At 44.3% G+C, this 17,376-nt stretch overlaps 1 protein-coding gene and 1 long non-coding RNA gene across 2 annotated transcripts; both read left to right on the top strand.

Annotated features, from left to right (window-relative positions):
• Window positions 1–353: 353 nt before the first annotated feature.
• LOC146432369 (uncharacterized) lies at window positions 354–9,279 on the top strand. Its single transcript, XR_014854562.1, has 3 exons — window positions 354–3,015; window positions 3,872–4,018; window positions 8,864–9,279. It is a non-coding gene; the product is annotated as an uncharacterized LOC146432369 (long non-coding RNA).
• A 1,362-nt stretch (window positions 9,280–10,641) lies between these two features.
• On the top strand, window positions 10,642–15,709 carry LOC146432368 (uncharacterized). Its single transcript, XM_085072145.1, has 3 exons — window positions 10,642–10,658; window positions 13,432–14,115; window positions 14,293–15,709. Exons 1-3 carry the CDS (start codon window positions 10,642–10,644, stop codon window positions 14,459–14,461), a joined length of 870 nt encoding a protein of 289 aa, XP_084928271.1. The 3' UTR covers window positions 14,462–15,709.
• The last annotated feature ends 1,667 nt before the right edge of the window (window positions 15,710–17,376 follow it).

The following is a 17,376-nucleotide window of genomic DNA, read 5'->3' as shown; positions in this document are numbered from 1 at the left end:
AAGTGTCAGAATTTCCACCAGGTTCAGATGGATTGGGATTTGGCCATTGACTTCTAGGTGCAAATGGCTTCTTAAAGAGCTGCTTTTAAATAAGTAGGTGTTTAAGTGTTTCAAGAGATTATAAAAATAGTAACAAATGCAAATAACCTGACGTCAGGAATTGTTAAAAAGTGTCATTAGAAAATGGGCTTTTTTAAGGTTAAATCAGAACTAATGCCAGTGACTACAGGTGACTCAGACATGGAAACTTGGGTTTTGAACTGTGTAGAAGAGTTTTGGCTGAACCTTTTAGCTTCCTTTGGGGGTGGGAGGTGGGGGGAGGAGGTGAGTTGGGTGTGTAGTTAGGTGGAAGTTTTGGGTTTTTTATTACGTATAAAATGCTGAATAGAAAACAGTTGTTAACTTCTGTAGTTTGTTCCAGTTAAAATAAAGTATTTATTGTGTAGAGGAGGAGCTCTGAAATGGTACCTAAAGGTCCTGCCTGAATGTGTAGAGCCCTTCCCTTTAAAACATCATCTCCACTAAAAGCACAACCAAAAAGCACTGCTTACTTAGTTTCCTTTTCTTTTTTTTCCTTTCTAACACTATGAAAACAGGAGTAACAGAGCTGATGCTGTAATTATTGTGCAGTTCACTCCACGTGAATATAGTCAGTAATATGGGACTGAAAAAGTTCACACCTGCAGGCTCTGTTTCCTCAATTGCTGGCAGTGGTAGTATAGGTACAAAGCCCAGAATGAGTCCACAGCAACATCCATTGAAGATGTCCCAAGGAACAAAGCTAGATAAGTTAGAGAGGTCCAGAATACCCATTTCTTGATGGAAGAGTGAATCAGAACACTTCCAAAAGTCATTTGCTTTACATTCTTACTTAAAATAATTTTAAGTAAAAATACACAGAAGTACTCACATGCTAGAAAAAGCTCTTGCCATTTCTTGCTCTGGAAGGAAACAGGGCTTTGGCATGGAGAAGCAGAGTCCCTTGTATTCCCTCAGCCCTGAGACTGTGTGGCTGCTTGGACAATTCAGAGCTAAGCACAAAATCATACTCAGTGCTCTGCCCTCCTCCTTTGGTGAAAAAATGTTTCTAGCTTGCATTTCTGCAAAGGTGAGCAGAAAGCCTTCCAGATGGGTGTAGAAACATCTGCCTGAGCCTGCAGAATCCTGGAACAGCAGCAGTGAGAGGTATAATGCTTGGAAACTCAAGAGGGTTGGTTATGCCAGTGCTGAAAACTCAGCATGTGTTACAGCTCAAAATAAATAGGAGTCCATGTACAAATAAATAGTTTGTAGCTTACTGTCGTAATGGCACCATTTGGAGGGGTTGTATTAGATTTTTAATATTCAGCTAAATAATATTTAATGTGCTATTATTTTTTTGTTCAATTAAAACAAAATACTTGCAGTTCTTGTGAGAATGCTTTGCCACTGATGGCCCAGGCTGAGGTGGGTGCAAAGCTCTTGTGGGACCTGGCAAGAGATGTAGGTGGTGTCCTGGCTCAACTAACTGGTGTAGAGTATGTCTATGTTAAAAATTCCTCTTCAGAGTGTAGCACCACTGTGCTCTTTGCGTCTTGGGACTGAAACAGGAATTGTGTCTCAAAACCTTGTGTTGTATAGTCCCCTGGTAATTCCTCTTCCTTTATCTCCTGCAATTTTCCTGTGCTGAGTCTGGTCTCTCCCTTGTGCTCAGCAGGGGAGGGTTGTTCTTTTTCTTTGTTCTATTAATTTTCTCATAGCTACTATCTGCTATATTCACATAACAACCACTATCAAGCTACTAAAACAGTTTTCAACTATATTAAATCCCCCATTTTAGAACAATAAGGAAAGGGTTTTACTAAATAAATACATAAAGCTTCTCTTAGATCATGCAATAAGGAAACTGAATATAGAGCTAAAGTTCCTAGAACTTGGGAGGACAAAGGAGCAGTTTACTACAGAGCTTTTTACCAACACTCAGAGCTCTGATAGTCTTTAGAGGAAATAATAAATCTTTCTCTTTGTCACTCTTCTCTTGGTTTCTTTTGTTGTTTAGGATTAAAAAAAAAAAGTGTAGGTACTGCTTACAAGGCAGCTTCCTTGATGTTTCTGGTAGTCCAACCAAGGGACAAGACTGTGTGTATAGGAAGGGGAGATGAACAATTCATCCTGTAAAGGAATTAAAAACAAAAGTGGAAATCCTTTGTAAGAAGAGTGGTGGAGATTATAGCTGCATGCTTTCACTAATGACTTTGCAAACATTTAGCCAGAGATAACCCAGAAATCCAGTTGCACTTTATTTAATATTCAGATAAGGACCATTCACCTGCTGTTAAGCTACAACATCTACAATCATTCTTTGAATACTGATAATTATATGAAGCAGACTCCCCTAGAGGCTGGTAGTCTAGTCTGGATTCACCTGGAATACAAAGATGAATAATATTGCATATTACATGCACCCAAGTAGTTGCAATTTATAGAAATGTCCATTTATACTCCTGAAAAAAAGATGTGTATTTCCCTAGGGATATAGTACATGGTGATAAAAACCTGTGTGTAGGGACAGTTTGGATTGTAACTCCTAGCATGCCTGTTGATTAATTAATAAACAAATAAATCATTATATTTAGCCAGATATCTCACTCCTAGCCCATAAAAGAGAAAATGTTAGAAACTAATTCTGTGTGCCTCGCCATAAGGAAGGGTTAGTCAGAGACACCAGAAATGAGTATGAGAAGTGGCATCCAAATGGCTCAGAGTGGATGTGTGTATACATTTTTAAAAGATGAGTAGCATTATGAATCTGCTCTCTTTGCCTCCTCCTTTCCTCCTCTTTCTCCCATCAGGTGCCTTGTCCTTGTTCTCCCCTCTCATTTGCTGATGGCTGATAACACCTTATCTCCACCAGGGAAGCAACCGGGAAGTTTGCTCCTTCCTCACAAGACTGAGGGTATAATTAGAACCACGCACCTGCTCAGTCCTCCAGTGACTCAGTTAGTCTACATCCATGTCAAAATCCATGCTGTGAGGGTAATTTGATCATCTCACTTACTTTTTTCATATACTTTATATGAATAAACCACCAGAACAAGCCTCCGTTGAGTTGGTTCAGTTTAATCTCACAAATTTGTGTCAACTCTTTGTTGCCAGAAGAATTTTATCATTTGATCTCATGGTTATACTTTAGTAGACTTTAGTACATGTTTTATTTCACTCTCCAGAATATAAAATTCCATTTTTGTGTCATCTCTTTACTATTATCTATTTTTATTTCTGTGATACTTACAGACTTCAACTGAGATCAGGGTCTTGTTGTACGAGACAATACAGAAACACACAATAAAAGAATTCTGGTCCCAGGAGCCTTGCAAGCTGAGTAAAGGCTGGGAGAAAGGAAATATTGCCCCCATTTTACAGATGGGAAAGTGAGGCTCTGACAATCTTTCTGTACAGTGCAGAGCAGTGTCATAAAGTGATACTGAAGAGAGAATTCTGGAAAAGCTACAAACTCCAGAAACTATGCAAAATAAAGGTGGATTTAAACCCTATTATAGTGGCAGGAATCCATGTAAGTTCAGATAAATTATAGATATACACTGGTTTCCTTTGCACACAGGGCATCCCAAGGCTCCCTTGGTCTTCTCCATCCTTCCTTGTCTCCCAGACCTCTCTTCAAGGGCAGATGACACCATTTTTTGATTTTTGTCTTAGGCAGAGTTACTTTGCCACTGCTTCCTGTAGCACTTAAAAAAATGTGCCTCAAGCCCTGCGAGGCCACAGGGGTGTCAAACCTCTCTGACTGCATTAGGATACATCAAGGGGAGAGTCTAACAGACTCTCCTCCCCAGCATCTGAAGGGTAATGCAATCTTTTTGTCCTTGAACAGGATCTCCTGCATTAGGATACTTTGCTGCTCCCAGAAGACCCTGCAAGATCCCAGGGAAGCTGCAGCCAACTGAGGGAATTCACTCAAGACCAAGCAGCAGAGCAGCACTTTGGTGTTCCCTGGAGACAGCAGAAAGGAGAGGAAACGGTAAGTCCACCATCCCCCTTTCAAAGATGACTAAATATAGGAGGGGAGCCTGCCAGGAAACGAGGGGTGAGGGGTGCAGCAGTTTGTACAGACGTACTTGTGCACCCCAAAACTCTGCTGAGCTGCTGCAGACCTTGGCACACCACCCTGCTGAGCCTGGTGTGCAGAGCTCTGTGAGCTAAACCCTTCACCATTCCAACTGTACCGCTGTAACACTGCCTTCTGACTAAATACCAGTTCAGACTAATTGTCAAGGATCAGATAACAGGAAAATATTTCTATTTGACAGTCTACTATTTTTCAATTGTTCCTCTGTTACATATCTAAGTAAACATTTGTTCCACTTATCATTTCTGAGCAAGAGACATGAATCATTTGACTAGTAAAACCACAACGACAGCTGTTGCTTATTAGAAACAGTCATCTTGTTCAAGGGCCTGCTATGGAGGAGTTCTTCAGGAAACTGTTTCTGCTTTTAGTGCTGTACAGCGCAATGAAAGCAAAGTTGTAGAAATTAGGGCATTTTTATTTCACTTATGTGATTGGCAAAACACCCAGGCACATACACACACATGGAACAATCATTACAGCTGAGCTATGAGCCCCCAAGAAACAGGAAAATACTCACTTAAGAATACTACTAATGATATAATACTTATGGTCTTTGTGGCTTTTATACACAGCTCTACATTACAGTGAAACAAAACCAGATTTAAGGGTCCCTTGGTAAGCAGGTTGTATGTTTGGGATTTTGGTGTTGGATACAATATTTATACCAGTTATTATGCATGTACCAGGAATATTTTTCACCATTCATGGTTTTTCCAGTTCTCAGGAACAAATTAACCTTGGCTTCATAAAATCCCTAGAAGCTAGTCATCAGTGGTCACTACTACATTGCTCTCAGAATAAGCTTCTTGAAACAGTGATTTAAAAAAAGAAGAATTTTTAAAATTTTTTCAGGATAGAAAAAGCAAGGAGGGCAAAAAATACTTTTTAAATTAGTGGAAACAAAATAGGGAACAAAAAGCCAGACCATGACAAATTCAAAAACAATTAAGTGAAACCAAGTCAGGTTAGACACAAGGATTTCTCCCTTCCTGGAGTGCTGTTTCCCAAGGCATTATAGATCACACGGGCCAAAATCGGATTGTTTCTGTGACCCGTATGGAACAAAATTGTATTAAACAGAGGCCTAAGAGCTGGGCATTTTATCAGACAAAATCACTGGAATGGTATACCCTGTATGATGCCCTAATTGTCAGCTTAGAAGGGAGAAGCCAAAGACTAAATGAGCATAGAGACTGCACTGATCTCAGCAGAGCAGAGGGGAGGAACCTTGGCAGGGCATTGGAGAGATGCTACCAAGTAGTCTGCTCTGCAGGTAAACAGCAGAGCTTGTGGCTTTGTGGCTGTTACTTAGATACCTTTCAAACCTGCAAAATTAATTTTCAAACATTAACGAAGAAAGACGTAAAAAAAATAATTTTAAAGGATTGTTGGATGATGGCAAAAGAAAAGGAAAGAGGAGCAGGAAAGCAGTGGAGAGAAAGTGTCACTGAGGAGGCAAAGCTGAGGTTTATTATGGGTTAGAAATCTGCAAAACTGTCACCAATTCAATAATAGCATTCAACGAGGTTTCTAGAGATCATATGCTGCCCTTCATTCACCCTCCCAACACTCACTGATGGGAGTCAGCACTTTGCTGCAGCTGGATATTTAGAAGTCATTTGTTCTGTGTAACATGCCTGTTCTTACTAATCTTAGTCAAGTAAGTAGTCCATCCTCATGTGTCATCCCAGGGAGTCAAATGTGCTATTAGCATAAGTGATGATTACTTATCTGTGTGAGGTCCTGTGAGTCTGGGTCTCCAGCATCAGCACACTTGACATGGCAGGCTTTCTATTGTAATTTAATAAAATGGGGCCCAATTCAGTTCAGAGGTGCCTTGAGGAATAAGCTGGACTTAAACGGTGCTCAGGCCTTTGACTGGACCTCTGGAAACCCTTCATTCACTGAGTGAATACTAATTAGTCAGAGGAGGGTTATTAAATTATAGACTTGGTTCTTTCTTGTTGCTTGGAGCACAATACCTTTTCAAGTGCCTGAGCAAAATAATGTGAATCTGAGTGCACACAGAGGAAAGTTAAGGTGTGATTGCTTTCCCTGCTAAAAACAGGGACTGGAGAAACTTCATTAATAAGCAGGACAGAGAATCTGTACATATCAATGGGTAAATTTCACTCTAGAAGAATGCAATGCACTTAAAATGGGCAGTACAAAACAATAGGGAAAGCTGAACCTCCCAGCAGCACTGGGATGGAAAATCTCCCTCCAGACAGGTGGATGGAAAAGGCCTGATACAGAACCCTGTCCAATTCAGTCTTTCTGAACTTTGGTTATAACATCCTACAGCTCTCACAGTATTTACAAATGTTGTGAATACTGCAGCAATTCCTTGTGACCTTTGTGACCATCTCCTTAATTCATAGTTCTGACTCCCAAAGTGTAATGGATGTAAGGAAATTTTGGATTATAATTTTCTAACCAACTGACTCTATGCTCTGCTCTTTGCTACATGTGATCTGCTACAGTTACAGAACGAGTGAGTGACCCAAAACTTTTGTTGGTTTCTTTGGTGTTGTTTTTTGGGTTTTGGGTTTTTTTGTTTTTTTAAAGATCTTTGAAACAGTCTTAACTAGTGGTACAAAAAATATTGCCCAGCTGTTAGATCCAGAGGGTTTGGCACAGTAGATCACAAATAGTAGACTCATTCTAACATATGATCTTTAGCTTTGCTGGCTGTATCTGTTAAAACAACCTGCTGTTTGTATGCTGCTGCACTTCAGCTTTATAATCAGGTGTTTGTGAAGGATTGCATTTATTAATTAGTACATAAATGCTTGCAAAATTCTGTATACTAATGGCATATATTCAGGTCAGTCTGTACCATCACACATACAAAGTGCATTTTACACAATGCATCACTTGGACTTCTGGGGCAAAGACTAAAATCTGAGTATTAAATGGCAAACAGCTCCTTACTAGATTAACAACAAAGAATCATCATTGTCAGTATTAGTGAAACAGTGTCAGAAAATCTTTTTTTTATATTTGTCTGGATAACATAAGTTTCTCTCCTGCTGGATTTCTAATCAAGTTCAGACATTTTCAAAGTTTTGAGGCTTTTGCTGTCTCATGCCCTTATACAGACTGAGAGTATGCCAACACTTCAGCCAGCTGTAATCAATATGAAGTCAAAGGACTTTCATGTATGAAAATCAAAAATCTTTGGAAAAAACCTTGCTTGGTCAGATTTTAAAAGATTTCAAGATCTGTATATGTCCACCATTATGTTTAAAATAAGCATTTTTTTATTCACTAGCAATCTGAGGATCTGATTTTATTTTGATTTTCCCGTTAGCCTGGCAATTTAGCCAGTAGAACCCTTTTATTTCTCCCACTGGAGTAGCAGAGAGAAATTCATTTGATTCTTGTGGATAGTAGTTGATTTCATTATCATATTATAGAAAATAAAGATTACAATTCCAAATGATTTTGCCTGCAGTCAACACACTAACCATGTAAATGGCAATATGTGGAAAAGTTGACTGCATCATAAAAAATTTACTTCCTGCAAGGATTTTCTTGAATTGGTTTCAAAAGAATCTGCTGTTTGGCATCTTTCCTGTACTGAAATTCTAGAGGGTAACTGCATTATGTGCATGTAAAACATGCAAAAGGAAACATTCACTGAGCTTTTTCTTTCTGCTACCAGACATAACTATAGCTTACAGGAGGTGCCTGAAATCAAAGCTCTAGACAAATACAAGATATGTGCATTGCAAGATAACCGCTAATGGAAGGTGAAATACTCTTCTCCTTCACTTGCTGTGGAGTGACAAAGGTTGCATCTAATGATAATTTGAATATTCTGCCAACAGTTGGGATATTCTCCCCCTGCCAAAATAAATAAATAAATAAGTGCTTCCAACTCCCAGACCAAATGCCTGTAAGTCTATAGAAAACAAATTAGAAATGCGTTATTCTCAGTGAAAAAAGTCTTCACAAGAACTATAATTTTATTTTTTTTTAGTGCACAGAATAACATAAATCAAAAGAAGCAATAGTCTACCTTGTGTTTTGACTACTTTGACCCTCTTCAACCCCTGCCAATTTTTATCTCATTTTTGTTTAACTTTGTACATCAGAGTTTAATTTTAAACCTGGTCCTGAAGACAGTGATGTATAGGGTACATCAAGTATAGCTTAAATTACCCTCTCCCCAGTGATTTGAAGTTGAGGGGAGGGTCTTACTCCGCAGCAGGGTGGGAAAGAGAAATGGTCAGATGTTGCCCTTTGAACCTGACCACCCTCAGCTACAGAAACATTTATGCCAGAACATCATTTATTGATTTTATTATATTTTAGGATCTCTTAAAACTGTTGGTGAAGTTTGCCGTATATTAATTTTTGACACATGCATATAAAAACAGAAATATGGGTCGAGCAGAAACTATAAATATAGACAACACAGCCCAATAAACTTACATCCTTTCACTTATAGGTTTCTATTTCAGCTGATCATTCCGAGCAGCCTGTCTTTGAAAATAAATATTACCCCTCTGATAAGCTAACCAATTTGAAGATTAAAGCTGCATTTGAGGATTAAACTTTTTCTTATTTGATTATTGTTGTGTCTCGTAGCAGTAGAAGATAAATATTAATAGAATGTTACAGCCCAATTCTGCCCACTTTACTCTGTGAGCATTTCATACCGTGAGACTGAACGAACTATGCAGGATTTGGCCCTTAAACTCAGCATTGACTGCTCTGTTTTCCCAGTCCACTAAGAGTAAGTCTCCCGTGAAATGTTACATGTACCCAGCAAACTCCTGAACCCACTGCCGCCACAGAAAACTCTCGCTGATGGGGAGCTCCGAGAACTCGCCATCCAATTATGTACCACAGAGCTGTGTGTGTGTTTTTCTTGAGGAGAACAAAAACCACAAGAAGCTCTCTACACCAGACCACAGAATGGGTTTGGCACCTGTGTGTGCTCGGAGCGAAGTTTGGGAGTTGTGTTATCACGTGGCCTGCTGACCCCAGGAGAGCAGCGCTGACCTTGTCTTACACCAGGAGTCTATTGCTATGGCTCCCCTGGGAGCACCAACCAGCTGCAAACTGCAGCAATGATTAACCCTTATGTGCTGGAGATGTAACATCCAGTCATGGTAATAAAGCTTTCACTGCATAACGGATCTCTTGCTTTGTAAATTGTTGCTCTTATCAGCTGCACTGGAGGATGTTATCCCTTTGCTGTGAAGCATGACTGCTGTGCTGCTCACTGCAAAGGAGGCCAGATCTATAGACTCGCTGATATTTATTCAATTGCTTTGAGAACAATGCGGAGAACACACTTTGTTTAAGCTGAAAATGCTGTGTGTGAAAACAAAAAAAAACCCAAACCATTAAATACTCATACATATGAAACAATATATTAATTAAAATCTAGAATGCCTGTAGCAGATTTGAGTCTGGGAACACCAGATTTGCTATAACAGACAACTGTGTTCTGTTGAGTCCAGGCTCCCGTTTGTGGAAGTAATTTATACCTAATGTTTTGCAAAAATGCAAACTCTTCCATCCTGTGACTTACCTGGGCAATTACAGAATTTTGCTGTTTGGCTGGAAACAGAATGTTTGTAGCAATCAGCACTCACCTCCCCAAAACATAAGCATATAAGTCTTATTTTGTCACACACTTCAGACACAAGACACAGTTCTGTGCTCTCCTATTTGCCAAGGAGCTAAGGGGAGTTGTGAGTGTGTCTCAGCTAAAATCCAAACCTCACGCCTGTGAATGGCCCCTGGCTTCCTCAGAAACGTGATGCCTTTTATCTCAGCGTGCTTCCTACCCTGCAGCCCTTCCCTGGCCAAACCTACGGCCACATCAAGGCCCTGAAAGCAAAGGTGACCTTAATGCAAGCCCCGGTATGGCACGATACTATCTGCTTTAGTCTGCAAAGAGCCAGAAACACTATCTCTGAGAGATGGAGGCTGGGTGTGTGTCACAAGGGCTGTCACTGCCCACAGCCCCTCTTTCAGAGGGACTTTCCAACATCCTGAGAGCCAAGAAGAGCAAAAATGATTTGTTCGATGTATCCAGCCATGGAAGCAGCAGCTCTGTGTGTTTTGGGGCCACAGGACTGTGGTCCTTGCTATCGCTGTCTCTCTGCAGCTCAGAGGTTGGAGGGACCAAGAGCATTGCAGAGCTCTGTCCACAGCTCCCAGGGACTGTTTATAGTTCTTATACACAACCTTTTTCTAAGGATAAAACCAGGTTCAGGGATTAAGAAAAAAAATCCCTTTGGTATGACCAGTGGGAAAAATAAATTAAATTTAAGGAAACAAAAGTTGGTTTCTCTAAAAAAAAACCCTGAGATCTTTTGAGTTTTGGGAGGGGATATTGTTGGGGACTGTAGTACAACAATGTCACTAAGTGCAGCTTGAGATAAAGTACTGGGAAAACTTTTTCAGCTCAGGAGTGACAACTAGGGAGGAGGCTGCAGTGAGGATGGACTTCCTTGCAAGGTTCCCAGGTGTTCAGAGGGAGGGGATTAATGCCCTTTGATCAGAGGTAAGTTAACACCACTCTGTGCTCCATGACTCATCCCTTTCTCCACATCTTTCAATCACATTACCTCAGCCTGCCCTAATTAAACAGATGAGGACCTTAATCTGCAGGAGCCGTACTTGGGCTGGCCAGGCCAGGGGCTGCACCAGCTATTCTCTATTTCTTAACGAGGGAGAAGCTGCTCTGGACTAATGATGCTTTGCTGTTTGGTGTCTGTATTCATCTGCTTGAAAAACAGTGCAGATGGTTTTATTGCAAAAGTTAAGCTAGATAGGGTTGTTCCTCACTTATTAGCACTGGGAGAAATTTTCCTACAGGGACTGCAGATGAAAGCAATGAGTTTATTCCTCTTTCCCTAACTCCACCTCCTCAGGCTTATCAGTGCTGTTATTTTAACACCAACAGCTGTAGTTAAAAAAAAAAAAAAAAAAAAAACCAAAAACCGCTATCAAAACCTCAGTGAGTCTTGCAACAGTAACTATCGATAGAAAGACACTGACCAGACAGTTAAACTCCAAAACTGGCTAAACAGGCTGGGAGAGGCAATAACTTCACTCACTCCCTCATCAACTCCAGCTGCTCCTGCTTTTCTCTGAGTAGCTGCTGTGGTCCCACAGGTGGAGGCTGTTGGCCTCTGAAGGGAGCAGCAGTTGCCTGTTCCCTCTTTAGGAGGATGGGTAGGGTGTTAGTACCTTGTGTCCTGCCTGGCTCCTGTAGGTGTGAGTGATGCTGAGGAGGAGGAGGAGGTGGCAATGGGCTCCAGCTGCTGAGGGCTCTGTCCTTTCCTGCAGCCCTGCCTTTGGAAGCTGGGGAGGGCCCTGTGTGCCCTTTCACATCTCATCTCTCCTCTGGCTGTCACTCCTGTTTCCAAGGTACTGTTCCCCTGATATTTGGTTACTCAAAGGGGAAAAAGAAGCAACAAATTTACTGAAATTATCTTGATATTATTTTGTTCTCTTGTGGGGTTTCTTGTGTGAAGGGGGTTTCTACTCTATTAACTCCCATTAATATCAAACCTCTACTATTAATAGGATTTGCATATGGAAAGGAAGGGGACTGACCTTTAAATTCTTTAAATAAAGCAAATTTTAAAAAATAATTTTAGTTAAAAGCATTAGTGTGATGAAAAATAGAAGAACAAATACAGAGACATCAGTATCTGGGCTTTCGTTAACACTAACGAGCAAATTATTGCAAGGGAAGATTTGCATCACTGGAATACACATTGCAGCCTCCATACTGATATATGGGATGCAGGGTTATCTTTGTATGGCTCCTCTTTCAGAATATATTTTCTTCTTATAAAATAGCCTCTTTTTAACTCCCATTGGGGACCTCCTTATAAATGAGGAACTGGTCCTCAAGGGACTGGCCTGGCTAGAAAAGTGTGTTATTAAAAAAAAAAAAAGCACCTATTAGAATACTAAGCAATATAATTAGCTCATTTCTTTGGGTTTTTTGAGAAAATCTTAAAAAAAAAAGTATAGCCAAGTTTTAATTAAACATATTCTCTGGATGTTTGAACTGTGTAAGAATTAGAAAATCCTGTTGTATTTTAGAGGGATTAATTGCATCAATTTAAGGTTCTGGCTCCAGTCTCCAATATGCAGCCAGGTATGATCACTGCTCTTGCAGAGTGGGTACAGTGCTGTGAGTGAGCTTTGGCTGCAGAGCTGGGGCCACAAGCTGCCCCTCAGATGGGCATTCTCAGCCCGTGGGTGGCAATGAACACATTCATCTCCTGAGCTTATATATGGGAATAAGCAGAGGTTTTCTATATCAAAACTGGCTAAATCTGCAGATTCAAAATATTATTGCTCCTAATGATAAATATTGATTTACATGTGCTGGAAAGCTTCTGCTTCCTTCACAGCAAGGAGTCTAAAATGTAATTAGATGAGCAATGTTTCTACCACCATATCGCTTTTCGAGGCTGAGTCTTGAGATGCTGATGTCCAGTGGTCTCTGCATCTCCACTCTGCTCTTAGGTCTTAACCCATCCATGCCTCAGCTTTCTGACACAGCCCTTTGTAGAGTACTTTGGGATACTTGGATCAAACTTTCTGCCAGTCCAAAGTAGCATTAATCAGTATTTTGTGCTATTTTGTTATGCAGCTCAGTCTAAAAATCCAGCCATTTATTCTGTTCCTTTTCTACCTCAGGCCCCACAAGTGGGAAGAGGTGAAATGTTTCAAGTTATTCTTCTCAGAGCTCAGCTAAGATCATCTGCTGAATACAGCTCTAAACATCTGAAGCTGGTGAAATTAAATAAAGTGCAAGCATCCTTTGGTCTGGAGCTCTTTGCCTTTAGAACAATTACTCATGGTAACCTTAACAATAGTATATTAAGGAGAAAAAATCCTCATAAAAGAATGTAGTGTTAGGATGGAGCTCTGCCTGATATTAGAACAATTATGGAGCAGATGCATCCACTCTGAACAAAGTGACCTTTTCATCAAGTTACAAAACATTAAAGGTTAAAGAATGTTTGAAAGGAAGTTAATACTTTTAAAACATTAGAAAAAAAATGCCATTCTTTCTGAACCTGACCAAAATCAGTGGGAAACTATGAGATGACTGTTTAGGCACATCCAGTCATAATTTAAGCAACTCTTATTACAGAAGGATACAAGGTGTTTTAAATCGTCTGTTTTCTTTTGCAATTAGAAGTGCTTTTTCGAAGAAGAAAGATTTGATAGGAATAAATACCCAGTGACAGAAAGCTGGTTAATTGTAATTTTAAAGTCACATTCCTTTCTCTCCATTGTGTACGGAGGAGAACAAAGAGAGGGAATCAATGGTGGTGTCAGATTTTCTTAGTTTCCACGTTTCGCCTGAGCCGGGCGGTGCAAAGCCCAGTGCCCGGCTGGGGAGCAGAGCGCTGCAGCCCCTGCCCCGCGCTGTCCCCGCGCTGTCCCCGCACACGGCGTGGCCGCTGCTGCTGCTCGCCCAGGGCCGTCGGGGAGGGGACAAGTGCCCGGGAGCGCCCCGGGCTGCGGGACAGGAGCTGCGCCGCCGGGGCTCGGGGCCTGCTCGGTGCGCCCGCTCGGCGGATCGCATTTTTTCTGTCCATTTCTCCCGGCCGAGGGCTGAGCGTGGGGGGGATCCTGGGCGCCGCACAAGCCGCTCGGCCCCGCGCAGGGCCCGCATTGCCCGCGCTGTCCGTGCGCGGAGAATTCAGCGCAGCGCCCCCGAGCAGCGCGGGGCTTCGGGATTTACGACCCGACGGCCCCGCTGGGGCTGTTCGTGTGTCCGTGTGCTGGCGGCCCGCACGGCCCCGCTGCGGGGTCAGAGCGGGGAGGAGGAGGAAGAGGCTGCCCGGGGCTGCGGCCGCGCCGCCGGGAGCCGCTCGTTGTGCTCCCGGGGTACCGAGCTCTGGCCGCGCTTCGGGCACGGGCAGGGACGGCTGGAGTGTCCCTTTGCCTGGCGGTCAGTGGGGCTCGGAACGGGCAGGGTCAAGGTGAGCTACTGGCAGATGGGCAGCTGATTACTGAGAAAGTGCTATGTGCAAGAGCTGTGTGCAAACACCAAAAAACCCGCCAGGGAAGAAAGTTTCTGTGAGGGAAAAAAAAAAAAGAAGGATTTTGCTCTGACTTAAGTTTCATCAACTTCCCACTCCAAGTATTTTTTTTAAAAGTGTATCTGAGCACAACAAAATCTTCATTGCGTTGAGTCACAGGCGGTCAGTAGAGGAGCAGCCGTGCCAGCTGTGCGATGGGAACTTTCAGGTGATGCGAGAAATGAGCGGGGAATCCCTTCCAGTTCTCCGGGATCCTCCAAATGCCTTTCAAATTAGCCAGCCCTGAGGATCACTGCCAGGCTCCACAAAGGCGTTCCCAAAGCCTGCAGCCAGTAAAACTTTGTGTAGGTAAAATTAGCTAAAGCCCTTCTACTGAGACAACAGCCTTTGTTGTCACATGTGGTGGAGTTCCAGGATCTGTAACTATTTTTCTTTAAAAGGTTTTCCTGCCGCCCCAGTGAATGCATTACGCTACAGTAGCTCTGAATGGTATCGCTTATTTCCTTCAAAGCAGCGGCCGGTTGTTTCTTTAGGGACCCCAAGTCCTTTCAAGGGAGGGGGAAAAGTGATGGCTGAGCGGGACTGAATCGCGCCGATAGATCTCGTTTTAGATCAGCATCATCTCCAAAGGGCGCAGCCCCTGGGAGCGCGGCGAGTGCCGGGCGGGCGCTGGCCGGGCCGAGCGGGGCTCAGCCCGGGGGAAATCCGGCCGGGGCGAGCGGGAGCCGGGAGAGCTCGGTGGCCTCAGCTCTTCTCCGGCCGAGAGGGAAGGCAGAGCACTCGCCAGTGGCCGCGGGGACGCGCCGGGGCCCGGCTTTCCGGGCAGCAGCAGCGGCACCATCCCGCAGAGCCCCGCCGGGCCGCCGCTGTCTCTGCCCGAGTGTCACCGCGAACTTGCTGGCCCGGCGGGGCGGGGGCGGGCGGTGCTCTCCGAGCGCCGGTGCCCCGCGGGAGAGGAGCAGCCGCTGCCGCCCGGCGCTGCCGGGGCACGGAGGGAGCGCCCGCCGCGGGGCCGGGCAGTGCCACCGCCCGCCGGCCAGCCCCGAACGCGGGGCTCGCTCCGGGCCGGCCCGCTCGGTCCGCAACGCGCCCTGCGGCTGCCTCGGCCGAAGCCTACTCCCCCAGCCCTCCGCACTGTGCTTGGGGTTTTTCTTGGGGGGATGTATTGCTAATATCTGGGGTTGGGTGGGGAATTGCTGTCAACTCCAGGCAGAAGCGAATCGATTCGGACAAGATTACTTACAGTTTAAAATGAGGTTTCCAAATATGAGGACACTGAGCGTGCTTACACTTTCCTATTTCCCTCGTGCTCTTCCCGAAATGCCTGGTCCTAATCGCAGGGACACAGTTATTCCAATTCTGATTTTCTGGGGCTTATTGCATGTCAGAACTGTAAAAGTCCTCTGGACAATTTACAGACAAAACATCTGGTTCGTTAAAGCAAAGCTACTGGACTAAGACAAACAAACTTTGCTGCTGTGTAAATTCACTTACCCAAACAATTTACATTCAAGCAAAGATTTTAGCCCGAAGAAAAACTTTTATTCATTTGTATTCAGGAGGTTTGGGAATTCACAGGCATTTTAAAATAATTTTGCTCTAATAAAGTTATGTAGATATTACAAAATGTCTTTGTTCTCCTCTCAGATCATTATCGCTGCTATAATGGTTATTGACAACACTTTGTATTTTACAGAAGCGCAGTATCGTTTTCGGGCGTGGGCAGTGGGGTTTTTAAACAAACTTGTCAGATCCGTATTCATCTGGTCCAGCCTTAATGAAAGCTGCTGCTTCTTTGTTCTTCGCCGGGAGAAGCCGAAGTCCTTGGCGCATTTCGATGGTGCGCGGAGGCGCGGGGCAGGAGGGGAGGCTGTGCCCTGCACAGGGGCAGTGCGGCCAGGGGCTGCCGGGCGGTACCGGCCGCGGCCCGCCGCCTTCTCTGCTCCCGGGAAAGGGCGGCGCCTCCGTGGGGCTCCCGCGGTCCTCCCGTGCCGGCGGGGGCTGCCCGGGCCCGCTGACACCCCAGCCCCGCGCTGGCAGCCGAGGTTCGCCCCCCGGCCCCGGCCGAGCCACCGCCCCGCCAGGCGCTCCCGGCCCGCTGGCAGCGCTGCCCTGCAGCCCCGGCTCCAAAGGCCCCGGCTCGCCGGTGCCCGGCCCTTCCCGCAGCTCCGGGGACACTCGGCTGGCGAGGACCTGCAGGTCCCCGTCGGCTCCTCTGCCCCGCTCGAAGGGGAGGCGCCGGCAGAGCCGGGCCGGAGCTGGGAGAGAGCAGAGCGGCCGGGCCGGGGCCGTTCGGTGCCCGGCGCTGAGCCCCGCAGAGCAGTGAACCGGGGCGAACGGCGAGTAGATCAGCCACACGGGCACCTCGGCGCACGCCGCTCCCTGCCTTGTTTGCAGTGAGCAAGTGGCGAAACATCAACACGCTGCTCGGGAGAGAACAAGGTTAAAGCTCGGCTAAAACACGCTGGTTTTCAAGAGGCAGCTGTTCCAAGTTTGCTGAACTTCCTCACTGATCCTCCCTGGCCGTTCCCACAGCCAGCAGTTAATTCCAGTGGTCCTTTATCGGCTCAGCCGCTGTCTCCACCCGGGCCGGGGGACGAAAGAGGTGTCTCGGGCAATTGGTGGAGTTTTGGTGTAGAGGAATGATATGAGCAGTGAAAACGTACACCAAAGAAGGGCAATAAGAGGTGCCCAGTGGGGAAAGATAAAAAAAGATAAAAAAGATTTTTAGCTGTTGGAAAGTTCAGGAGTGATGGTTATCTAATTATGTGACTTATAAATAATGGGTACCTTGTTTTAAAACTGCCGGGAACAGCGAGCTTAGGGCTGAGCCTCGTGTGCTGAGTCTTTGTGGATGGAGTCTGTACAGCCATCGATTTGATGCGTTATGTTTGGAAATGTTACACTTCATAAAATTACGTGTTTTGACTCTCTGGAATAGAGTGTGATCCCCAAAGAAGCCGAGGCACATTGAGGCATCTGCACTTCCCTCTGAAAATCGTCTGATAGAAAGTTCAATAGACTTTTTTTTCTTCCTTAAATATATATATATATAGTAAACAACCAAATTATTCCACAACTTCCCGAGCGTTTTGGCAGTGAGAGTTGTGAACGTGTAAGTGCAGTGTATGTGTCTGTGTGCACGAATATCTGCTGCCTTCCTCTCTCCCTCACACACGAGAATTATTATTCCTCAGTGAA

This window comes from Lichenostomus cassidix, chromosome 11, assembly GCF_008360975.1.
Source record: "Lichenostomus cassidix isolate B80296 chromosome 11, HeHo_3.0, whole genome shotgun sequence".
NCBI classification, from domain to species: Eukaryota; Metazoa; Chordata; class Aves; order Passeriformes; family Meliphagidae; genus Lichenostomus; species Lichenostomus cassidix.
This window is presented reverse-complemented; position numbering and strand designations above follow the sequence as displayed.